A 26,554-nucleotide genomic window follows, 5' to 3' on the forward strand; every position below is an offset into this window, starting at 1 on the left:
TCTACAAGCTCACAAAGTGTGTCAAAGGGATGCATTGTGATCTTGTAGATCTATTTTCACTGAATGTTCATCTATTTTGGTCCAATGTTCGCCTATCATGCCCCAGAACAAGGATGGTAGGGATCATGTGGTTAAAGTGGGTTTGAAGCTTACACCATGTTCAGACCACATCATCAAAACTGAGTTCATTTGAAATTCACCCTCCTCTTGCATAATATCATACTGTTGAAGTATCCATAGGCATATTTTATTCTCCCCTGTGAGAGAGAGCCTAATGTGGTGATTGAGGCCTGCTGTAACTATGCGTGACGCACCATTTTAACCCTTTGCAACAGCCTCTGGTTACTGGAGAACTTTGGCCGGTGTCATGCTTCGTGACACTGTTCAGCACGCAATGGGATAATTGATGTGTGTATACAGTATGCACTACTTGCAAGATTTGGGAGCAAGACTTGGGAGCAAGAGGAAAAGTCAGAATAGTTTGACTTAAAGTCAATTCTGAAACAAAAGGCTCTTTTTCACTTCTAATTTTAAATAAATGGATTACGGGGGATTTTGGCAATACATGTGCTCCTGAGATCTTGGACTAAAATTTGACCTGCCGCCCGTCGTGTTCATTTCACTGAAGTGAGTTGACCTGTAGGGCTGTTGAACATAAAAATAACATTTATGTTTGGCTTTTAGGCTTCATAAACAAATATTGCACAGGACAGATATGACAAATAACTTGACTACAAAATAAGATATATTTAATAACTATGGTCTTGTACATCTGCTATTTCTGCTATTATTCTTATTCTTAATGTTTTAGCAATTCTGATGATTCAGACCTATAATTGACATTCATCTTAATGATGGTAGTAGGCAGAAGATGGGCTCACTGGTCTGCTGTAGGGCTAGCAAATTTTGATTTAGTTTGTCAGTCTTTAGAATAAAATTACTACTAAAGCTGCAGTTGATTAGTCGACTAAAATGTATCTTGGCGGGCCTTAATGGACGTCAAAATGCCTGAGTCTTTTTATGCATTCCTGCAATATGGTTTGATTAAGAAAAGTGTGTGTGTGTGTGTGTGTGTGTGTGTGTGTGTGTGTGTGTGTGTGTGTGTGTGTGTGTGTGTGTGTGTGTGTGTGTGTGTGTGTGTGTGTGTGTGTGTGTGTGTGTGTGTGTGTGTGTGTGTGTGTGTGTGTGTGTGTGTGTGTGTGTGTGTGTGTGTGTGTGTGTGTGTGTGTGTGTGTGTGTGTGTGTGTGTGTGTGTGTGTCCCAGCGATGTCGCTACATATACGCACTGTGAGTAGGGCAACACACCAAGGGGGGGGCAACAAAAAGTGCCAAGCCGACCCTCATAATAACAATTTTCTCTGCGGCTCTGCCGTGAAATAACGCATGCCCATGTGTGTGTCCTCACAAACGCCGAAAGTAGCCAATCTGCATGATATAACGCAGTGCTGTCGTTGGGAGGGGGGCAGTGCTGTCGTTGGGAGGGGGGCAGCACACATAATATGCGAGCAGGGCAAGCAAATCGTCAGCGACGTCCCTGCCCTGCCCTTATTTGAGTTAATGGCTATTTTAAGGTGAGATCGTTGTGGTGTGTGTGTGACTGAAGGCCTTACTGTGTACTATAGAACAAGAATACAGTGAATCTGATTTACAACAACATGTAGTGTTATATATTTGATTACACAATATATATATATCTCTGCAGCTTCTGTATGTGTGCCATTTGTGTCAAACTCTATTGGAGTGCTTGGGCTCGTGTCACTCACTGATCCGTCATGCGATGGTGACATCAGAGCTCCACTTTTAGCAGGTGAAGAAGAGGGGAAGTCCAGGGATTATTTAATGCTTCACCTCACAGCCAGGAGCACACCGGATAGTGTAAATATATACAGCATGTAATTATAATATAATCACGTGTGTGTGTCTTATATCAGTTATATGTGTGTGTGTGTGTGTGTATGTGTATGTATGTACACACACACACACACACACATACTGTATGTATATATATAATTATATATATATATTATTTATATATATATATATATTATATATATATTATATTATATTTGTATATATTATATATATATTATATTATATTTGTATATATTATATTATATATATATATATATATATATATATATATATATATATATATATAAAATAATGTACTGTATGTGTGTTCCTTTTATAAGCTATTCAGGTCAGGACAGGTTGGTGCCACCTAGGTGGAGCCACGCTGGAGATGGGGCTGGCTGGGTTAACAATTGCTAATACTAATCCCCTATCTAGGCTAGAAGGCTGGTGCATGTTATTGCAACTGTCCACACTTGGGCCTGGGTCTAGTACTTGATGTACACAAAGGCAACAAAGGACTAGTATACTGAGGACAGGACAGCCTTCATGTGTAGTTACTCGTCCTTCCTTGTCGCGATGAATACTTTGGCAGAGATGGAGGAGGGGCCGGTCGCCATGGAAGGTATTCCGGTAAGCTCATTCTGTGGTGTCACTGGACCAGGTGCAGTAGCGTCTCAGTTTGACGTAGCTAATTCCCTTTGCGTGTCTTCCTTGCCTCTGACCTTACCTAGAAGGAACCAGGACAGCAAGGGGAGACTGCTTCGTGGTTTATGACCGATGAACTGCAGGGTGTTTGAAGTAAAAGTTACGAGTGACTCAGTGACGGGGGACCAGATGGAGACGGGCAAAGTGGAGGGTTTTAGTGGAATAGAATAGTGAATAGAATGAGGAAGGCACCTTGTAAAGGAGTGTTCATTTATGCTCATCATTCAACTTTTTCATAATTTCAAATTGTATTTCAATTATAGTTTGATTCTCCGTGTTTTTATTTCACAGTATTAATTTTATACGTCATGTTCTTTTTCTATTGTTTATATTTCAGCATTGTAACATAGTTGCTGATTTGAGGAATTCCTAGATGTACGTACTGTGTGTGTATGCAAGGATGTAATGGAGATTTGGTTGTCAGCTGCGAATGTCAGTGACTGAAGGAGTCCAGCACATGGGACTGAACACACGGTACAAATCATCAGTGTTTAATTACCAATTTCTAACTCTTGAGTGCGTACAAATGTGGTCCATTTGGTTTTGGCATGCTCTCAGAGTTAAATGAACAGGATTTGACTGACTGTGGCTGTGCAGGCTGTAGATGACTGGAGAGACTGAGAGAAATGCTTTAGATGGGAGTAGACCAGTGGTTCTCAACCTTTTCAGGCTGTGACCCCCCCAAAATAAGAGAGCTGAGCATTACATTTTGTTTGACTCGGTTCCACAGATTAAAGAATATATGAAAATAGCAGATCAACACCTCGCTTTGGAAGGTGTTGTGAGCTTGTAGATCCGCTATTTTCACAAAGTTTTCACAATATTATTTTATAATTTGGCCAATGTCTGACCAGTTTTTTAAATTATAGTTTGTTGACTACTTTTGATGCAGTAATGGTCTCTTTTTATTTATATACACTGTATATATTTTTTTCAAGGTCTTAAGAGTCCCTAAATTGCCACTTCACTGTCACCCCCCCCCCCCCCCCCCCAAAAAAAAACAAACAAACAGAAGACAAATCATGTTTGGACCCCCCTGGGGACTAGTAGAGAGGACTTGAGTGGAGAGACTGAGAGAAAGCGCTGCCCCCCAGAGTCCTGGATGGCTTATGCTTATACTTCATAATTCATGGCACGATGGTGTCGCCCACTGAAAATTGCCGATCTGCAAGCTCACAACAACGCGTCTCATCGCAATGTGTTGTGAGCTTGTAGATCGGCTATTTTCAGTGCGCAACGCTGGTGTTGGATGAAGTGCAAATCAGGATTTAGGATTGTCATGGTATTAGGGGGATTTACGGGTAATCTGGATGAGTACAGAAATACCTTGAAGGTGAACAGTGAAGAAAGTGGCCACACTCCTCGCAGATCTGTTTAATCATCATTCATCTATTTAATGTATTATTCGTTCCATTTCATGTAGGCGAAACCACGGAGAAACGATCTCCATCTGTACCTAAATGTGATACATTTTGGCCTTTAGGGTGTTCTATAAATGTTGCTTTGTTGCCATTGAGGGTTTTTGCATGTGTTGCAGGAAGAGATTGTAAATGCATTGCTATTAATAACATCAGAGTTGGACAGATGTATCTGGAATATGGTGGCTTGTGTTGTATGCCTCTGTTGGCTCAGTGGGCTGTGAGTTTCATGTGTGCATATCTCTCTCTCTCTCTCTCTCTCTCTCTCTCTCTCGCCTCAGTTACTCTCCTTGGCTCAGTGATGCACACACACACACACACACACACACACACACACACACACACACACACACACACACACACACACACACACACATTATGCACACAAATATATGATCAGTACAGACAACGGCGAATGCAGGCACGTCTAGGCAATGTTGCTAGCTTGCGCTCTTGTATCTCTCTCATACACATACATAAAAATTTTGTAAAGTGAAAGCGCATTGTCCCTAATTCTTCCATTCAAAATACACAAGGCATTATTCTGAAACTGAGTAGTATAGCAGCACAATGCAATGGTTCTCATGGGTCATTGAATGAGTTCCAGTGGGTCCCCAGCTAAATTAGCTAATCTAGCATCTCAATCAGTTTAATCCCTTTAATTTTATACTTAGGCTATTTTTGAATAGCTCATAACATGTGGAGGTGTCCCAAAAATCTGGAAAGTGTGACAAATTTGGAACATTTTACAACTGTTTTGAACCGAAATCTTCTCATAAAGGGGGTCCATGGCACAACAGCTTTTCAGGTGGGGTTCCGTGGCCAAATGCATATCAATTTAGCCTAGATGTTTGAGAACCAAACCTAATGAAGTAGCATGCTTCCGTTCTATCATCTTGGCTGTGGTATACGGCTGTGGCATTATTATTTATATATATCCTATTTTTAGGTGCATGTCTGTATGTTCACATGCTTGTGAACTGATGGCATGCGATCATCATACATCCCTTACATCAGCTTTCAGTACACTTGCAAATGATAGTTGCTACTGCAGTAGGCTAGTTGCTAATGCTATTTAGGCCTGTCACAATTATTACATAATGATCTTTATTGTTTCCATGTTTAAAAATGGCCATTATACAAAAAGGCTCACAGCACATTTCAATGTGACCCATGTGTCTACTACTCTACTTCCTTTTTTTTTATTTTTATTTTTTACTATTTTTAAAGTGTAATGTGTATCAGTCATTGCATTACTTTGTATAGTAAGTTATTTGTCATATCTGCCCTGTTACTGTTACAGTATGTGCAAGTTTTGTTTATGAAGCCTAAATGTAATATTATATATACAGAAATGTTCAATGCCAAAAACACAACCAAATAATGAAAACACAGTTTATTTTGTGTGACAATCGTCAAGTGAAATGTCATGATCACGACAGCCCTAAATATAATTTGCAGGTTTTCTGTCAGTCATTCTTCAAGAATCATTTCTGGTACGCCAGTAACAAATGGGACAGGTCACCAAGGATGAAGTAGCTACCATAGTCGTTTTGTGTTAACTCTGTATTTTTAAACCTCTTGACGTCATCCATGGGCATTAGGGACTAATTTCCAGGACAAGGATGAATTGTCTCTCCTGTGTAAGCTGGTGTCTTCTGCCACCATGTGTATGTGCACATGCCAGAAGTCTTGTGCTATTTGGGTGAGGCAAAAGTGTGTGTGTGCGTGCGTGCGTGCGTGCGTGCGTGCGTGCGTGCGTGCGTGCGTGCGTGCGTGCGCCGGCCGAAATGGGGCATTCTGCACAATGAGTACTTTTGGTACATTTTGATGATACTACCGAGTCCTGACTTTTGTACCTTTCCGCAAGTAAATTTTGAATACCGGACTTTTACTCGTGTAACAATGTGTTTCTATATTGCAGTATTGATACTTTTACTTACTTTACTAAACATTTGAGTGCTTTTTCCACCATTGTTCATAATTAATACTAATCCTAGTCACCGTGCAGTCTTCTGTGAGCTCCAGTGTCACTGGGAGAGGATCATCACAGCGAGGCTGCATGGCACACACGCATTGTGTTGTGTGTCTGACTGTCTCTGGTGGATAGTTCTGAAGTTTCTGACAGTTTTCCTCTGTTGTGCCAGTGACTCACCTACAGTCATCTGCTATGCTAATTGTGGGCATGGTTACTGTGAATAAGAAATGTGGATATAGGGGCCGTAGGGCTGTCACGATTACAAATTTAAATTGACGATTTTATTGTCACACACAATCGTGATTAACGATTTAATTGTGTTTTTGCATTGAACATTGGAAAGTTACAATTTGTATTTCTGTTTGCCTTTTAGGCTTTGTAATCACAAATAGCACAGGGTAGATATGACAAATAAAAATAACGTAAATATACAAAGAAATCACTGACACATTTTTCTTTCCAAAAAAATGTACGGGTTGTAAGCTTGTAGATCCGCTATTTCTGCTATTTTTGAAAAATGTTTGAAAATGTATGGACATTTTTCAACATGGAAATGATTGACGATTATGCAAAGATAATTGCGATATCTGAAATAATTCCGATTAGACGATTATGTAATAATTGTGACAGAACTAAATGTGGATGGAGCCAGAATACGTACGCACGCGCACACACGTGCACGGTCTCTCTCTCTCACACACACACACACACACACACACACACACACACACACACACACACACACACACACACACACACCCCCCAAACTACACTAATGACATTAGCCTTAAGCCTTCTTCTACACAATTGACTTGCTGTTATATTGGGGTGGGGTAACTGAAACACTGCTTGTGGACGATAATAAATTAAATATGAAAATTAATAACAGATGGGTTTTTGTGGTACGATTTAGCTGCCAAAACATCTTGTCATCATAATAACATGTGCATTAGAATGTGTGTAACTGAGGCTATCCGTAACAACAGTGAAGTGACGGGGGCCATTGATCAGTGAGTGACCTGGTTGATCGATTCAGCACATGTCTAAGTGGCTGCACATCAAAATGAAGTGTGTGTGTGTGTGTGTGTGTGTGTGTGTGTGTGTGTGTGTGTGTGTGTGTGTGTGTGTGTGTGTGTGTGTGTGTGTGTGTGTGTGTGTGTGTGTGTGTGTGTGTGTGTGTGTGTGTGTGTGTGTGTGTGTGTGTGTGTGTGTGTGTGTGTGTGTGTGTGTGTGTGTGTGTGTGTGTGTGTGTGTGTGTGTGTGTGTGTGTGTATATATCTCCATCTGTCTGGTACATAGTGTGCGTTCCCCACCTGTGGCTGAGACTGATCACTCTAATCAGCCCTAATGAAGAACATTGATTCATCTCTATTTGCACCACACTGTTTGAAGACAGTTCTACAGCAGCATACAGACAAGCATTGGAACACACACACACACACACACACACACACACCATGAAGTCATACAGTAGATGAAATACCGGTTGTTTTACTTCACGTTTGCTCTGCATTTGAAATGTCTATATTTAAAATAAGTAATGGAAGGAAGAACAAAGACTACAGAGGGAATTGAACCGGGGGACGGGGCTCTGTCAAAGGAGGGACCCTGTGGGTTGTTGCTTGCTAACAGGGCGGCCACGTGCACTTTCCTAAGAAGCACTAGCAAGGGCAGACATCCCAAGATTCCCTGCATCCTGGTCCCAGCTCTGGGGTGGAGGAAGCTGTTTACTCTTTCTATCTCTCACTGCTGACGTCTGCGCACCGAACAATGTCATCCAATTTCCTGTTTTTCACTTTAGTGGAAAGTGTGTGTGTGTGTGTGTGTGTGAGTGTGAGTGTGTGTGCGGCAAGAGAGAGAGTGTGTGTGTGTGTATGTGTGTGTGTGCGGCAAGAGAGAGAGTGTGTGTGTGTGTGTGTGTGTGTGTGTGCGCGCGCTTGCTCGCTCGCTCGTCAAGAGAGTGTGTGCGCGTCAAGAGAGAGTGTGTGTGTGTGCGCGCGGCAAGAGTGTGTGTGTGTGTGTGTGTGTGTGTGTGTGTGTGTGTGTGTGTGTGTGTGTGTGTGTGTGTGTGTGTGTGTGTGTGTGTGTGTGTGTGTGTGTGTGTGTGTGTGTGTGTGTGTGTGTGTGTGTGTGTGTGTGTGTGTGTGTGTGTGTGTGTGTGTGTGTGTGTGTGTGTGTGTGTGTGTGTGTGTGTGTGTGTGTGTGTGTGTGTGTGTGTGCGTGGCAAGAGAGAGAGAGTGTGTGTGTGTGTGTGTGCGCGGCAAGAGAGAGAGACTGGAGGAGATCCATAGGGCCGGATGCACAGAGAGCAGGATATGGGGTTAGAAGCAGCTCTGCTATGTAAATACATTAGGTGTATAGAGTGGGAACAGCGGCCTGTACACTGGCCTGATTGCAGGCTGGGAGGACTGTAGATGCAGTGACTGATCCACACCACACTGCAAGGAAGAATTCTGTGCTGTCATAGCAGGCCATGCACGATCATCTGGAACGCTGAGGTTTAAAGCTGTCAGTTTGTCGGAAAACGTGAGGCTAATGTGCTGAAAGAGCATTAACCATTTTGCCTTTTATTCCGCTCATGCATTTCTGCACAGCGGCACATTTTTCTACTTAGTCGGTGCGTGTTCACGTCACGAGCACAATTGCAATGGCCAAAAATCTATTGCATTAATAATCCGGGAAGATGTCCATGCAGTGTGGCACGACAGAACAAAAATACATCTGCAATGAGCCCAATTCAACAGAACTGTCAACTGTAATCACTTGCAAACGTGCGAGCGTATGGCAGAGGGAGGGAGGGACATGGATTACGTAGGCACACACGCACCATGTCCATACTGGCTGCCCGCCTGTCCTGCATGCTCACCATGTCCATACTGGCTGCCCGCCTGTCCTGCATGCTCACCATGTCCATACTGGCTGCCCGCCTGTCCTGCATGCTCACCATGTCCATACTGGCTGCCCGCCTGTCCTGCATGCTCACTACGCACCATGTCCATACTGGCTGCCCGCCTGTCCTGCATGCTCACCATGTCCATACTGGCTGCCCGCCTGTCCTGCATGCTCACTACGTACCATGTCCACTCCATACTGGCTGCCCGCCTGTCCTGCATGCTCACCATGTCCATACTGGCTGCCCGCCTGTCCTGCATGCTCACCATGTCCATACTGGCTGCCCGCCTGTCCTGCATGCTCACCATGTCCATACTGGCTGCCCGCCTGTCCTGCATGCTCACCATGTCCATACTGGCTGCCCGCCTGTCCTGCATGCTCACTCACTTCCCCCGCTTTGTTTGCCCGTGGTTAGGTGCCAGCATGATGTTTGCGGGATGCAAATGCCTGGGTGAGTGATTCATTGGTGTGTGTGTGTGTGTGTGTGTGTGTGTGTGTGTGTGTGTGTGTGTGTGTGTGTGTGTGTGTGTGTGTGTGTGTGTGTGTGTGTCAAGAGACTGTTTGTGCGCGTCAACACACAGTGTGTGTGTGTGTGTGTGTGTGTGTGGTGCACGCACACTGTACTAGAGGAGTATGCTTGGCCGAGGAGACTGGCAGACTGGCTTGGCTCTGTGTGTGGGGCAGGCAGGCTATTCCAGTTACACAACCTCAGCTGCATTTGCATTGGTTGTGTCAGTGTCAATTAGAGGGGACTGAAGCCTGATTTCAACTTCATGGCCAAAAAATAGCCGCGCAGTACACCGCAGTACGACGGAATATAAATGAAGTACAGGTCTCCCTGGGCTGAGACGGAGCACTGTGTTCGGCTCTGCTAGGCCTCAGCTAGCTACACTCCATAGTACACCAAAGCCATGACCTCTACCACTTCTAGCAAATGGTGTGTGTGCGTGTGCGCGCGCCAGTGCCAGTGCCAGCTGGGTGTTTGGCGGTATTCTATAGGAGAAAGAACATTTTGATTTAGTTTCATCACACACACAATTAAGTAATATTACACGAGAGGGTGTTCTTTAATGTGTTCATTAATGCTCTTCTGCGATACCTTTCGGAACGCGTCCTGTGGGCGAGTTCCTACGGCACCGCAGGCGTGCATTAATGACGGTAAAGAACACCCTCTCGTGTAATATTGCAATTATACATCAATTACCCTTAACACTAAGAGAATCGCTGGAAATGTATTATTTTTCAATGACAGATGTAGTCACTACGACCACAAGTGTCCCAAGAAACTAGCTAGCCTAGCCACCGAGTCTGCTGCGCTCTGAGAGAAAAGCACGGCTGAATTGTTTGTTTTTGATTAGCCGTTTCATTTTACACATACATTTTGACATTTTACATTTTGACATTTTACATCTGTTGTATAATTACACAATATTTTGTTAAATCAATCAATGAAAGTTGATCGAGGCACATTTTATGTTCAGACACACATAGTTGAAGTAATTAAAATCATTTCTAACTACACTGGATCTTGTCACGCATCGGAATATCTGGTTTGTTACATTTTAAAATGCAGTTTTTTTTTTCATGGCCACACACACGCACATACACACGCACACGCACACACACGCACACATAGACAGAGCGCACATACATACCAACTCTGAGCTCTTATCATGCGACCATGTCCTCGTGTCTGTGAAAGATTTAATTATCACATAGCCCATCAGAAGTTAGCTATCCTGATGTCATGCACATTGTTAGGGGACGTTGCAACAAACGGAGCGCAATGTCCCAGTGACGTCAATTGGGTCACTACTGGGAACTAATCAGCTTTTTCTTTGTTGCTCATGTTACTTGCAAAAGGCTTACAATTTTGCGAGAAGCCATTTAATGCCGGCCCAGCGTGTTTCTGAAATTCCTCTGTGTGTGTTCCTCCTCACGTGTGTAGATTGTTTACGCAGAAGAGGAATTCTAGAGGGATGGAAGTCCGCAAGGGGCTTGGTTTCTATGGTTACTAACCCCTGCGCTGGGTTCCATTTAGCAGGAAGGAAGCTAAATTATTTGCAGACAGAAAAGAGAACTTGCATGTAGGGAAAGTGTAAAAGTCTAATTTATGCTCTGTCGGCTCTGCGGTGTCGTGCTGCAGACGTCCTAGCACACAAGGAGCATCTTAACCACTCTGTTGTTTATGTGTATACATGTGTGTTTATATATACAATATGTGTAGTAGTCATACAGTATTTATATTTATGGATAATTCCAATACTATGCTGTGTACTGCGACACAGGACACTATCTTTCAGGGAGGTCATGAAGGCCATGGCCGTCGTTGCCCCTCAGTGTGGCCTTGTGCCCCTCAACAAATGGCATGCCCTGAGGCCACAGTGGCCTTAATGCCCAAGCTGACTGTACCACTTTCTCTTTCTTTTCAATATGTAGACACCAGTGTCTCTTTCTTGTCATGTAGACACCAGTGTCTTTTGTTGAGATTCTGAATTGTTAACTCACTTGGATAAACCTTGCCAGATGGTGCATTTATATAGCGCTTTTATCGAATGTGCTTTACAGTGTGCATTATATTCACACACATATTCACACACCGACAGTAGAGGCAACGATGCAAGGCACCAGCCTGCTCTTCAGTAGCAGTTAGGGCTTCAGCAGGGGGAGCCAGGGATCGAACGGTCACGGTCCAATTCCCATGCTGCCACTGGGTGCATATCTTTAGTCCGACGTCCTAACAGTCCGACACTGTTGGACTATTGGTACGTCGGACTAACATATCGTTGCTGTCGGGAGGAAGCCACCTAACTCCATTTTTGAGGGGGGTTTTTTGTGCATAAATCAGTGCTATTGACCTTTTGCAGACCGCGGCCATCTTGCCAACAGAGTTTGGAAGCGCTCGTTTTCACTGAAGCAACGTCCTTCTGCCTCCTGCATTTGATTATGTGCAAATTCAAAAACGGTAGTACGCATGGGCCGTTGAGTGATATCCAACGAGCACTTCCAAATTCCCTACGGAGTAGTACAGTACAGTACGGAGTAGTACAGTACGGAGTAGTACATTATGGAGTAGTACAGTACAGTACAGTACGGAGTAGTACAGTACAGTATGGAGTAGTACAGTACGGTGTAGTACAGTACAGTACGGTACAGTACGGTGTAGTACAGTACAGTACGGAACAGTACAGTACGGAGTAGTACAGTCACACTCATTGCATGGCACGTTTCAAAATCACACTTTCAGCACAACAAAGCACATCTTGTCAATATACGGTATAAATAAAATATATCTTATTTTTATTTTGTGTGTGTGTGTGTGTGTGTGTGTGTGTGTGTGTGTGTGTGTGTGTGTGTGTGTGTGTGTGTGTGTGTGTGTGTGTGTGTGTGTGTGTGTGTGTGTGTGTGTGTGTGTGTGTGTGTGTGTGTGTGTGTGTGTGTGTGTGTGTGTGTGTGTGTGTGTGTGTGTGTGTGTGTGTGTGTGTGTGTGTGTGTGTGTGTGTGTGTGTGTGGGGCTAATCTCACAAACCACTGGACCGATCAGTACTAAGTTTTTTGTTCAAGTTGCCAGTAGGCCAACGAAGTAACTCCCCACATTGTGTGTGTGTGTGTGAACTTGCCCAAATATGGAGTCATACGTCATAGAAACATCATGACTGATGTCATCAGCACGCCGTGTGTGTGAATTTGCCCAAATATGGAGTCATACAGTAAGTCATAGAAACATCATGACTGATGTCATCAGCAGGCCGCATGAGAGTACATGCCATTCTTGTTACACTGACGTTGGTGATTGGATTTTTGACTGTGGCGCTAGATATCTCCTTTCAACTTCAAAGGGAAATATAGCATGAATACAACAACCATGGACAGATTATGGACCATGTCTGGGGACCCTTGACCTTGATCACCAGGGTCAAATATGTGGGCCTCTGGTTCCACAGTACAAGTCTCCTCCTATAACTATAGCAGAGCTGACAAGTATTACCATTTTTTCATTTTTATTGTTGGCCTGGAGTAATTGTTTCTGTCTGTGAGTCCGTCTGTCTGTCTGTGAGAAGCTAATCTCCGGCACCGTTGGACCGATTGATATGAAACTGCGTATGCATACACCTTAGATGCATTGGAGGTCAAGTAAAAGCCTAAAATGTCGCATCACTCTTCCATGGGCTATACCGTAAGGCTATGAAGCAATATAGAACTGGGCATAACGGGCAACGGATAAGGGATCTCTTAAAGGTAATGGCATGTGGCACGGTGATTGGTTTCATTATTGTAACGCCCAAACCACACCTATGCATAATGTAACGGGTAGCGGAGGTGTTTTAGGGATTTAGACAGGTAACCAAAATAGCCTCTTTAGTGCGGGAACGCCCCTTCCCCACTGCTAAATCCTCAAATAGTGTATTTAGAATGCTCAAACGAAAATAGAGCCCATTATCTCTATAATGTGTTCAGAGGAAATGTATTCATGAAAGGAAATAAGTTTTGTTTGTTTCTAATATTTGTAACCCTCTTGTTTTTCAGAACACATTAACAGAGGTGCAATTTGGACCAATGAAGTTATATAAAGACCAGCTTCAGGTACTGTATCACACTACCCTGGAAAAGATTGCTTCAACAATTCTCTGTTGATATCCATATTGCTTGCATTTGGGGTTCAGTATTCAATAGTTCAATAGTTCAGTAGCCTAGATTGTCAACATTTGTTTTCATTCTAGCAGTGTTTCTATTATAAACATGTCCCTAGTATGTTAACAGTTTACAACTAATCACGAGTCGGAAAAAGACACCACACTAATAAACAACTTCCCATTCAAACATTCAAAGAAAAGGGGGGAAATGTTAATGGATGCATTGTATGAAATGTGCTTGGGTTGTCATGGCAACGAGGCCAAACATCGATTACCATGGATGGACATACCATAATGAACAATGCATGTTATGGGAGAGCTGCACAGAAGGGCCATGGAGCGGTTTTGTCCCTGCAAATGGACATTTTCTGGTGTTCAGCAGTTTATTAATAGTGTGTTTATTCATTCGGTTTATGTGTCATTGAAGATGGATGAAAATGCAGCATATTTTGGTGCACAACTGTCCTGGAAGTTAACAAAAATTGTTTTCATGAGACGATGTTGTAAATATTTATATACAGTATTTAAAAAAAGATGGGTCTGGAAAGTTGCACAAGCACAACAACCTGCCTTTCAAGCAAAAACACATATTACTGGATAAGTGCACTCCTCTGAGCGCAGGGCTCCGCCAGGCCCGGTTGCCTACCCAGGCCCTGTTGCCTACCCAGGCCCTGTTGCCTACCCAGGCCCTGTTGCCTACCCAGGCCCTGTTGCCTACCCAGGCCCTGTTGCCTACCCAGGCCCTGTTGCCTACCCAGGCCCTGTTGCCTACCCAGGCCCTGTTTCCTACCCAGGCCCTGTTGCCTACCCAGGCCCTATTGCCTACCCAGGGGCTGTATTTGTAAATGTGGAAGTCAGGCATAGCCAATCGGCATGGAATATATATTTATATACACTGACACATCGTGATCACATTACTAGAGATAAAGTGTACTGATCTGTGTACATTTTGGATAACATTTCTAAGCAAAAAGTGATCCAAGGAATCCAGGAGAGAATAAATTGGATGGTGCGACCGGCGGCTCAAAAGTTAAAGGCTAAAGCTTGAAGTGGCCGGTTATAGGGCCACCATGAGGCCGATTTTGGCTTTATGTTTTTCCTCTGCCTAATGGGAATTAGTTAGGGAAAATCTAAGTTGTGACAAATCTGGAAAAAAATGCTTACCACTAGCTTTCTTCACAGATGTGTTCATAAAGGTGTCTACTATCACAGAAAGATTTGTTCCAAGCCAACTCCCTTGGGAAACTGTGTGTGTGTGTGTGTGTGTGTGTGTGTGTGTGTGTGTGTGTGTGTGTGTGTGTGTGTGTGTGTGTGTGTGTGTGTGTGTGTGTGTGTGTGTGTGTGTGTGTGTGTGTGTGTGTGTGTGTGTGTGTGTGTGTGTGACATATTAAAAGATAATTAATATATCACAATTTCACAAATACATCTTAATTGAAAAGAGAAGTAGATGGACAAAAGAACAATCTTTAGCTGATTTATTTTTTTCAGAATAAGAAGTAATTTATTGTCACACATTAAAAATAAGGGTGAAACAGTAAAATAAGGGTGAAATTAATTTGCCAGGGCTCCTCAGACTTTCAGTTAATTAATGAATAAATAAACAAAATATGACTCTATATCACTAGCCTATATAAAAAGATCAACACATAATAAAAAACTACGGTTCTAAAAATAAAGTATGCTTTTTAAACAATAAATACAAATATGAATAACCATACAACTATCTATACTCTTCCAACTTCCTGGTATTGCCCTCACTGCTCTTGTCATCTGGCTTGTTGTTCTTGCAAAATTTGCCATGTCAGTTACCACAAGCAGAAATGCACTTCACTCCTTGCTTTTTACAGCAGCACCTGAGTACCGGTATGTACAATACAATCCCCCTCACAGTTGCAACTGACAGACTTCAGAAGATAGTCTGCATGGTGTGATGGCAGTACAGACTCATAGCCTTTGTCACCAAGCTTCCTTCCATTCTCCAGTATGTACAGGAGTATGAATGGAAGCTGCCAATCTCTGGTCTGGATATAAGCTTGGAGAGAGTGCTGTGCTGCGGCTCCTGTTGTCGGGGGCAGTTCTTCTGGTTTGATACTCCCAGTAGCGGCCTGCTTGCTGAAGATGTCAAATCTCCAGTCCCCAAAACCTTCGTGCGATTTCCCATGGAACATGAACTTGAATAGTTCACAGCTGGCTGTGATGATGTCCTCCTTGTTGGCTTGGATGTCCAAAACTTCCATAGCCCTCTCCACTTTGTCAGTCTTGCAGAACTACTACCGCTATCAAACCAGAAAAACTGCTCCCGACAACAGGAGCCGCAGCACAGCACTCTCTCCAAGCTTATATCCAGACCAGAGATTGGCTGCTGCTGCTGCAAAGTCCATCACTGGATGTACAGTACATCCAGTGTACCACCACCAAGCTTCCATCCATGATCTCATGTACTGGAGTATGGATGGAAGCTTGGTGACAAAGGCTATGAGTCTGTACCGTCAATGAACAGACCCCATCACACCAGACTATCTTCTGAAGTTAGTCAGTTGCAACTATGAGGGGGAATGTACAAACTGCATTTCAGTGGACAGTGCAAATTTTGCAAGAACAACAAGCCAGATGACAAGAGCAGTGAGGGAGATGCCAGGGAGTTGGAAGAGTAGAGATAGTTGTATGTTTATTCATATTTGTATTTATTGTTTACAAAAGCATACTTAAATTTTAGCACCTTAGTTTTGTATTATGTGTTGATCTTTTTTATATTGTGATATCATAGAGCCATATTCTGTTTATTTATTTGTATTAATTAACTAAAATTTGGCACATTAATTTCCCCCTTATTTTACCGTTAATTATTTGTAAGGTGTGACAATAAAGTCTTTCTGATTCTGAAAAGAATAAGTCAGTTAAATCCATTAAAGATTGTCCATCTACTTCTGTTTCAACAGTTGGTTTCAATTAAGATGCTGATATATTAATAAAATGCTTTTTATATTTTAATATGCCCCAAGAAAACAAGAAAACACCATACAACAGGACATCCATTGAGATATGCATAAAATGGATTATTAGTTATTACACTAGTGTGTCTGGGACATACAAAAGCAGGCATGGCCAATTTTATGGCCAGAAGTCATTTTTACTGAAAATGAATGGTTGGAACGGATTCAGCACCCCAAAAAAAACCTATTTACACACCTCACAAGCTCATATTGGCCAATTTTTAAATATCCTGCTTTTATCCTATAGGCCCTCCGGGTACCCCAACTTTGATTGGCTCCCACAAAGTTTCCCAAGGGAGTTGGCTTGGAACATTTTTTTCTGTGATAGGTGTTTTTGGCATTTTTGTCTCCACCAGGCCGAAGGCATGGGGAGAGAGTATGTTTTGCACTCCGTCCGTGTGTGTGTGTGTGTGTGTGTGTGTGTGTGTCCGTCCGTCCGTCCGTCCGTCCTTCCGTCCGTCCGTTACCAGCTAATCTCCGGCACCGTTAACCCGGTCGATGCCAAACTTTGCACACACACTCCCTGGATGCCAACGATGAACCTCTGCCCCACATTTTCCAGAACGGCCTGTTATAGCGCCACCATGAGGCAGCTTTTCACATTTTGTACCTAAAACTGCACCGATCTGCGTGAAACGTTGCATGCACACTCCCTAGAGGCCAAGGACAAACCGTTGACCTGCATCTTCCGCATCTGCCTTTTATAGCGCCACCAGGAGGCCGACTTTTGTAAAACACATTTTTTGATATTACTCCTCCAGATTCTGTCCAAAAATCTCACAAATCGTTACACAGTATCTCTATGGTCATGTGCTCAAGTCGGATCTGTCCGATATTTCATATTCCATCCTAATTGGCTATAATTGGCTTTCACAGTTTGCAAGATTGCCCCGTTTTGAACAAAAGCCTCAAATCATGAACGCAGCATGCAATTTACGTGAAATCTTTCACACATTTTCTTACTAGGCTGAGGAATATATCCCACCCTTTTCACATTGGCCTGTTATAGCGCCACCAACAGGTTGATTTTTGCAAAACACATTTTTGGAACAAAATGCCTCAAAAACATGTTTATATTAATCCTAAACATTTTGCCAAACATCTCACAGTCCTATCCTCCTGGTGGAGACCTGTGCCCAGAAGGGCACTTTTTCTAGTTTGTACTTTGATTGTGCCTTGATTGTTGTGATGTTTGATATTTTTAGTTTTATATACTTTGTACTTTATTTGTCTTGTAAAGCACTTTGCGCTGCACTCGTGTCATGAAAGGTGCTCTATAAATAAAGTGTATTATTAGTAGACACCTTTATGAACACATCTGTGAAGAAAGCTAGTGGTAAGCATTTCTTTTCCAGATTTGCTACAACTTAAGCTAATTTTCCCTTATTAAATGTGCATGCAAAGTTTCATGCTGCTTGGTCCAACGGTGCCAGAGATTAGCTGCTCACACACGCACGCACGCACGCACGTGCGTGCGCATGCACACACATGCGTTGTGAGCTTGTTGATTGTTTTTTTTCCAAATTCTCTTAAAAGTATAATATTTGGCTTAAAGCTGCAATCCATAACTTTTAGTTAACAAAATGTAATTTTAAGAAGTAGGAACACTGCTGGTTGACGAGAGGCATTGCATGAAACTCAATGGAAATATCTCTGAGGGTTTGTTTTCCCGGGCTAGGACATACAGGTTGCACTTTTAAGTGGTTAAACTGTTTGGAGGTACAGCAACGTATCAATGCAATACAGTCAGCTTGGTTGCAGTTCCAAGCTTGATGCGCTCTACTGTGACCACCACAGTAGGAAAGCCTGTCGGTGAGATATCCCCTTCCTGTTTTTGTCACTCACACAGCTGATCCTGTCATGCCCTCCTCGTCACTTCTCTCCTCCTCTTTTCTCTGCTCTCTCAGTCTGGCCAGTCAGACCCTTCCAACCCTCTGAGAACCATGCCAACCTCTTGTCTCTGCTCTCTCAGTCTGGCCAGTCAGACCCTTCCAACCCTCTGAGAACCGCATGCCAACCTCTTGTCTCTGCAGTTCACTTGCCCATTTTCACGTTTAGATTATGTTGATTTTATAATTATTTTAATCTAAACATTTTCCCTAACAGCAACATTAATGTGTTAGCAGTAAAAGCTCATTTACACTTTCATCACATGATCCTTTCAACATAGGTTGTCAGAGGAAAATGCCATATTTTTGAAAATATGACATTTTTGTTGAGTGTAAGGGCCATGCAACAAAACAGAACTCAAACTTGTATGATGGAAAAAGCCTGTCTTGGCCTTTAATTTTCCAACTCTGTCGGTATGTTGACTTTTGTACCAACATACCAATGAGGAATTCTGATCTAATTCCCTGTGCGTACCAACCATAGCTGCAGGACTCGGTGATGATGTATTTACGACCTGGACACTCTTCGCTGTTTGAGATGAAAATGGTCCAGCGGATTAAGTCAATATTTCAGAAGAATAGTTCACTTTGTGATACAAGCACCAAATTTGGCAAGAATAACGCATAGGACCTGCTTTTTGAGAAAAGCCTGTTAGCCACCTGAAAATCCAAGATGGTGGTCACTTCAAGTGTAGCACTTTCAACAAGTGTAGCACTTTAATGTCTGGACATCAGCTTTCTCAGCTTCTAACAGCTTTGCTGTCTGACAGAGACAACACTTTCTCCAGTCAGTTTGGGATGCGCAACTCTGTGGATTAAAAGGATTTTTTTGTGAGACGGTTTAGGCTGAGGTGCTATCCTTTTACCATCTACTGTATCTGTACAGAATGTCTACTGTAATATTCAGGTATGGGATACAACTAGGTTCAAAGAAAGAGCTCTACACATAGCCCGATCTATCACTACAATTGTACAACTAAGTAAAATACTAGTAGTTGCCGCACACACACACGTGCACGCACACACACAGTTGATTTGTCTGTTTTGGTTTGGTGTTTTTAGGGTCAAATCTTTAGGGGTGCTTAGTGTAATGCCTAATTCATGCTGCACTGTACCGTGAGCTGTTTACGGTGTCATATGTCTAATGCATAACATTATACTAATTTATTTAATAATATTGATAATATTGGCAACGCACTCAGCGACTGTCCAGTGGTGGACAGTAGTAATGTACATACTTTAATACTGTACTTAAAGCAGCACTATGTAACTTTCCTCTTTCCTACCCCAGATTTGAAGTGCTGGCATTTTTACCATTGAGCTAATAGAGTCTTGCTCAGGGCCAGATAAATTTAATCTTGACCATCAGGTCAATATCCGTGTCAGATCCTGTGTCTGGGTGACACATGACCTTTGACACATGACCTTTGACACAATCTAAATCTAATATAGAAGGGCAGGGAGACTAAATATAACCACCCCAATTGTATAAAGTACAGTATATATTGTACCAGTAAGATGCCCTGAGGGCGAGAAGCGCTGAAATAACGGAGCTTCTTAATACGACACAGTTGAGAAGCAGGAGTTAAACTATTAATCTGGTGTCAGTGAGGTCTGATGTAGAGTTGCTGGTCGGCTCCATATACAGTATGCAAATCTAGTATGTCAAATCATGTATGGCTATCCAGGGTTTGATGAGGTCAGTCTTGTGATCTCTTGAGGTCAGATTAGCTGCACGCACGCACGCACGCACGCACGCACGCACGCACGCACGCACGCACGCACGCACGCACGCACGCACGCATGACATGACATGACATGACATGACATGACATGCGTTGAGCTTGTTGATTGGTTGCTGGACGGGTCCATATATGCAAATCTAGTATGTCAAATCATGTATGGCTATCCAGGGTTTGATGAGGTCAGTCTCGTGATCTTCATATATGGAGATCCAGGTGATGTACCAACCTGGTTCATTTGCAAGTGTGACTTGCGTCGTGGCAATCACACTGGTTATCATGAGACTGTCACAATATGGCCATATATTGACATTCCCATATATGGGCTTAATATTGATGACGTCAGGGATCTCCAGGGATTGTATAATTAGGGCATCGTAACAAAGAGTATTTTGTGTTACTCGCCAGTACAGCTGCAAAGAAAATCATTTTGGTTAATTGGAAATCTGAAAACTCACCTTCACAGAGACACTGGCTGAATGAGCTTTCATCATACTGTACTCCAGAAAAGATACTGTACAATGTAAAGAGAAAGCCTGCTACTTATGCAAAGATCTAGGGTAGGTTCTTTGAGGTTCCTTTGGGTTGATTTTTCTATTCGAGTTGTTGTTGTCAAGGTGTTATGGACAATACAGAGTAATGAGAGCTGTGTAGTTTACCTTTCTGGGGCTGGGCTGGGGGGTGGGGCGGGTTCTGTTTTTCCAGTTTAGTTGTTTGCTGTTTATGCTGTTTTTGAGGGGCGCTAGCCCCTCCATATATACACAGGTTTAATGTTTGTCATTAATGTGCCTCATTACGTCATATTGTCTCTTTATTGTTAATGGCGTTTAATGTTTGTTTGCACCGTTTGTTTTACAAGGCCATGGTTCATGGCCATATATAGCGTGTCTTGAGTGTAGAGGGTTTGATGATGTCAGATCGACATATATGGAGCGTGTCATAAGGCGTGACGGCAGGCGTGTCACGAGGCGTCGTGTTCTTCATATACGGAGACAGCCGTCACGAGACGTGATGTCATGAGGCGTGATGTTCTGACAACCGTAGGCGGGACCGACCGACTGACGGGGTTTTGCAGGTTTTCATAGTAATCTGCGACCTACTGTCGCAATTAACATACTCCATACATTACCATAAAGATTGGTTATAGTGAGGCTTTAAATGCATCTGTTGAATATTTGCCATTACTTTTAAGTATAGTATCAGCTGTTAATGCTAATTATAATTTTCTTTTAATTTAAATGTAAAACTCAATTAATTTGAGATACCTGTCACGAAGGGTTCAGGCTCTTGTGAACATTGAGGTAGAACATAGGATCACACTTTTTGATTGCCTGCAAGTTTGGCCTTTCTTCCTGCTCCTGCAGAAACCATAGAGTATGTCAGATGAAACATGGCTGCTCCTCTTCTTGACCACATCATCAGAGTGTGATGCCCAATTTCCTACATCACCTTAACCCTGCTTGGGATAGTTCCCATTGTCTAGTGCCGGGAAGGTGTAAGTAAAGGCATCTTCATAGGACATTACTAACGCTGATCTGCCATCACCAGAGATGACTGAACAGTTCATGTGAAGAAAAAAAGCTTTCTCAAGATGTTTGATCTTGGTCCCATTTAGTCTGAGCAATTTCTGTGACTATGACAGCTGACCTGGCCCCCTAGTGGTTGTGACCCTAACCCATAGACTGCTTATGCCAGTGGCCGGCCCAGAGTTGGCGTATAATAATATATATATAGTGTCCCAAATACTTTTTATTACTGTATATATTATATACAGTAATAAAAAGTATTTGGGACACTACATTTTACTATAGAGGGTATGTGTGTGACACCATCATACCCGGAAGTTATGCAGGAACGCCTACTGTACTGAGTGGCAAAAAACTAGAAGCCATCTTGAATTTGTATTGGCATCATGTCAAAATACATACATTTTGATTACTATAAAAATATCATAAAAATATGTTCATACATTCAAGTTCTACATTGAAAAAAACATGTTTTACATTTGATGCGACAGCCATCTTGAAAAATGGCCACCATCTTGGATTTTTAGGTGGCTAATGGGCTTTTCTGATAAAGTAGCATTATTCATGCCAAATTTGATGCTTGTATCACAAAGTGATATGAATGATTGTGTTACTTTGAATCACTTTGAAACACTTTAAGTCCTTTGAATAAAACCTGATAAAGTATCAGAATGAATGAATGGACAATGGATGGAGAGCTCTCTTACCTCTGTGAAACAGAGGAGTGCCTTTCTTTACCAGGTGTGATGCAGGCTGACAGCAGAACAAACTTTCTCTTCTTTACATTCACTCCACTTCCTGCCAACACTTGATGACGTCTGTTTGGGCAAGTGACTCATGAATCTGCTCTCAGTGTGGCACTGCTCTTGGAGGTGGGCCTAGATCTCAGGTCCTGTATTTACGCAAGCAAGAGGTTATATGAAAGTATGCTGGTAGGGAGAGTGTGCACGCACAAGGCTGGTGGGACGACAGCAGGGGTGCCCTCTGCCACAGCCTCGCCAGCCCAATAGGAAGGGGCATTGACCAGTCAAGGCCGGCCTGGTCAATATCATTGCAAGCGAAGGTAGATGACAATAGACCCTCTGCAGTGGTGGAAAAAGTACTCTATTTTAAGTAAAAGTATCAATGCTGCAATGTCGAAATACTCGGTTACTCAAGTACATTACTCAAAATGTACTTGAGTGAAAGTATTGGTATCAAAATGTACTTAAAGTACCAGAAGTATGAACTTCTCATTATAGAGAATGTCCCATTTAAAGTTTTCAAATGTATGCACATCTTTTGAAAATAGCTGATCTACAAGTTTGTAGAATAGATGGTCGAAATGTATGGTTAATATACGTTTTGTAACAATAATCTAAATCTACAAAGTACTTGTAACGAAACTTAAGTAAAGAGAAGGCCAGCAGGGCTTTAATGGGAAGTGCCTTATATGGCACTGGGCTGCAGGTAAATTGGAAGTGCCTTATATGGCACTGGGCTGCAGGTGAATGGGAAGTGCCTTATATGGCAATGGGCTGCAGGTAAATTGGAAGTGCCTTATATGGCACTGGGCTGCAGGTGAATGGGAAGTGCCTTATATGGCACTGGGCTGCAGGTGAATGGGAAGTGCGTTGTATGGCACTGGGCTGCAGGTGAATGGGAAGTGCCTTATATGGCACTGGGCTGCAGGTGAATGGGAAGTGCCTTATATGGCACTGGGCTGCAGGTGAATGGGAAGTGCCTTATATGGCACTGGGCTGCAGGTGAATGGGAAGTGCCTTATATGGCACTGGGCTGCAGGTGAATGGGAAGTGCCTTATATGGCACTGGGCTGCAGGTGAATGGAAACTGGCACTGTGTGTATCCTGTATTCTTGCATTATCAGGATTGATTCCATAGTGCGGGCGGGGGGGTCAAGTCTGCTGCAGTTCTGCTGCAGTTCTGCTGCAGTTCTACTGCAGTTCTTGTCAGTTTCACTATTCAGATCAGGGCCACATATCAATTATTGCACACTGAGTACACAATAGTGTATGATTCTTATGTTTGTCTAGTTATTAATTTACTTCAGTGGTTTGTGCCCAACTCGAGGCACATCTGTATTCACACAGTCGGAGACAATTGCCAATAAGCTCACAACATGTTCACACACACACACACACACACACACACACACACACACACACACACACACACACACACACACACACACACACACACACACACACACACACACACACACACACACACACACACTTTGTATAGTTGTTGTTGCAATAATGTGTGGTTGCCACAAATTGGGAACCACTGAACTTAAAGCTGTGGCTAATGATGCTCTTTCTCTTCCCTGCAGGTACTTTTAGTATTTGCCAAAGAAGACAGTCAGAGTAGTGGCTTCTGCTGGGCATGTGAGAAGGCTAACTTCCGGTGCAGTGTGGCGCGCACACCCGAATTAGCTCTCGAATGCTTTGTGGAGAAGCATCACGACCTCGTCATCATTGACCACAGACATTCCAGACACTTTGATGCTGAAGCACTATGCCGGTAGGCTAATTAACCTTTCTAGACCCTCAACCACTAAAAGTGTACATTATTTTGAAAATAGCAGGTCTGCAAGTGCACAACACGTGACACATTGTGAGCTTGTAGGTCTGCTATTTTCCAAAACATTTTGTAGTTTGTTTGTTGTTTTTCTATATGCCAGTGGTTAATAATGTTGCAGAGACATTGTGGATGCAGATGTAATTAATATAAAACCCACTCAGTGGTTCTCAAAGTGGGTTCCGGGGGACCCCTAAGGGTCATTGAGGTGGTTCCAGTTTAACCACTATAACCTTATTTTTTTATACATTGGATATTCAAAAATAGCAGAGCTACAAGCGCACAACGTGTCGTATTGTGACGCCTTCCCCCAACGCGTTTCATTTATTGAATAATCTTGAAAAATGTTAAAACTATATCTTAAGGGGGTCCCTGGCACACAATCTTTTCAGACGGGGAGGGGGCTAGTCCACGGCCAAAAACATGTTGGTGTCTTTGACATGAAACAGTTTGAGAAAAACTGACTTAACATCAGCGACACCAGACTGGTTCTGTAATGTTGAAGGGCTTCGGTGCATGTCTGGGTTTCCCTGCTGTGGCTGAGATGGTACAGTAGGACGGGGGGGTTCTCCGTCCCGGTCCGGCGCCGGTCCGGCTTCATTCATAATGGTGCCTGGTGAAGCCACGCCCCCTGAGGAATGAGCAGCGCCTGCCTGCATCGTCCTCTATCTTTAGCCTGCGCCTAAACCAAAAACACGTTTACAAACATTCATGTACCCTGCCCAGCGCATATGTTCATTCATGTACCCTGCCCAGCGCATATGTTAACCCTATTCATTTTAAGCCAGTCCATACGTTCAGTGTGCGCGCACAGCCGCCATGGCTGGAGAACTAAAGGTCCTTTATGACCGCTGGCTGAGGAAAACCACAGGCGGATGAGCGTCCCTATACACTGCATTCTTTCAGAGGCCCAGGGCCTGCTTACAGGGTTGCACCACTGGGCTCTGCCTGCCTGGGAGAATCGGAGCGTGAAAAACTGAAAACTACATTGATTTGATGCCACAGGCTTTTCCACAGGGCCTGCTGGCTAAATGGCTCCCTCTGTTTACATTCAGGTCAATTAGAGCGGTCAACTCCTCAGAAAACACTGTGATAGTCGCTGTCGTGAAAAGGTACGTACTGCCGATGTCCTTCCTCTACCGTCGTCCTCTTTCTTGTCACTTGTGTGTTGGCTAATGATTAAGATTAACTGCACCTAAAAATGCCAGAGTCAGCATATGCCTTAGAGGCTTGGTGCCTCGTCATATGGTGCATCTGCATCACCCCTATGAGCATATGTTCTCATTGGAACCATTTTGAGTGCTAACATGCGTTTGTCCTTCTGAAGGCCGGACAGGGAGGAAGCCTCCGTGATGCCTCTGATCAATGCAGGCTTTAATAGGGTGAGTAAATGATCAATGCAGGCTTTAATTGTGTGTGTGTGTGTGTGTGTGTGTGTGTGTGTGTGTGTGTGTGTGTGTGTGTGTGTGTGTGTGTGTGTGTGTGTGTGTGTGTGTGTGTGTGTGTGTGTGTGTGTGTGTGTGTGTGTGTGTGTGTGTGTGTGTGTGTGTGTGTGTGTGTGTGTGTGTGTGTGTGTGTGTGTGTGTGTGTGTGTGTGTGTGTGTGTGTTACTTTAATAGGGTGAGTAAATGATCAATGCAGGCTTTAATTGTGTGTGATTAAAAAACAAACCATTCTATTAGGGAGTTTGGGGGGGAAAAATGCTGTCTTATGAAACATAGTTAACATTCACTGCCTGCTACATGCTGCCTTCCTTCCAAGGCCTTAGAGGTAGACTGGTTGTTCTAAAGTTGCTCACAGAGATGTTTTTTGTCAAGGATATCCAATTGATTATATGTATTTGGCCACGGACCCCCACTTGAAAGGATTTTGTGTCGGGGACCCCATACCCCATACAAGATTTGTATTGTTAAAATGTTTAAAAAAAACATTCAAAAATTCCCATTCGTTACGGATTTCTTGAAGATCGTCAAGCTCACATTGCAAAGCGTTGTGAGCTTGTAGATCTGCTAATTTCAAATAGCTGATGTAACATCTATCTATAAATGCACCAAGTCTCTGTACGTGTGTGAACTCCATATATGGGCATAAAAGGGACACAGACATAGTAACTGGGTGGCGCATGCATTTCCAACTTCGTTCCAACTGTAGGCCAGTGCCCAACGGGCACCACTCTAGTGTTTTAAAGTGGTTAAGGTAATATATTGACTCATCTTTCACTAAAACTAAATATATTGACAATTTCGTCAACAAATACAAATTAGACTAAAATGTTAGGGAGAGAATTGATCTATTAGAACTAAAAGACGCAACCAAGTGTAAAATCATCAAGCATTAATTTAC

At 43.0% G+C, this 26,554-nt stretch overlaps 1 protein-coding gene across 2 annotated transcripts in view; it reads left to right on the forward strand.

The window, feature by feature from the left end:
* Nucleotides 1-26,554, forward strand: part of pde8a (phosphodiesterase 8A) — a 61,000-nt gene that overhangs the window by 10,737 nt on the left and 23,709 nt on the right. Inside the window, exons 2-5 of one of the 2 annotated variants that reach the window (XM_079498024.1) lie at nucleotides 13,375-13,431; nucleotides 23,964-24,154; nucleotides 25,267-25,323; nucleotides 25,539-25,593. In XM_079498024.1, coding sequence (XP_079354150.1) covers nucleotides 13,375-13,431; nucleotides 23,964-24,154; nucleotides 25,267-25,323; nucleotides 25,539-25,593 — 360 coding nt within the window. Of the gene's footprint in view, nucleotides 1-13,374; nucleotides 13,432-23,963; nucleotides 24,155-25,228; nucleotides 25,324-25,538; nucleotides 25,594-26,554 lie in introns of those variants that run through there. The other variant, XM_079498025.1, reaches the window with a different exon arrangement.

The sequence above is a fragment of the Electrona antarctica genome (assembly GCF_951216825.1).
Source record: "Electrona antarctica genome assembly, chromosome: 3".
Lineage (NCBI taxonomy): Eukaryota > Metazoa > Chordata > Actinopteri > Myctophiformes > Myctophidae > Electrona > Electrona antarctica.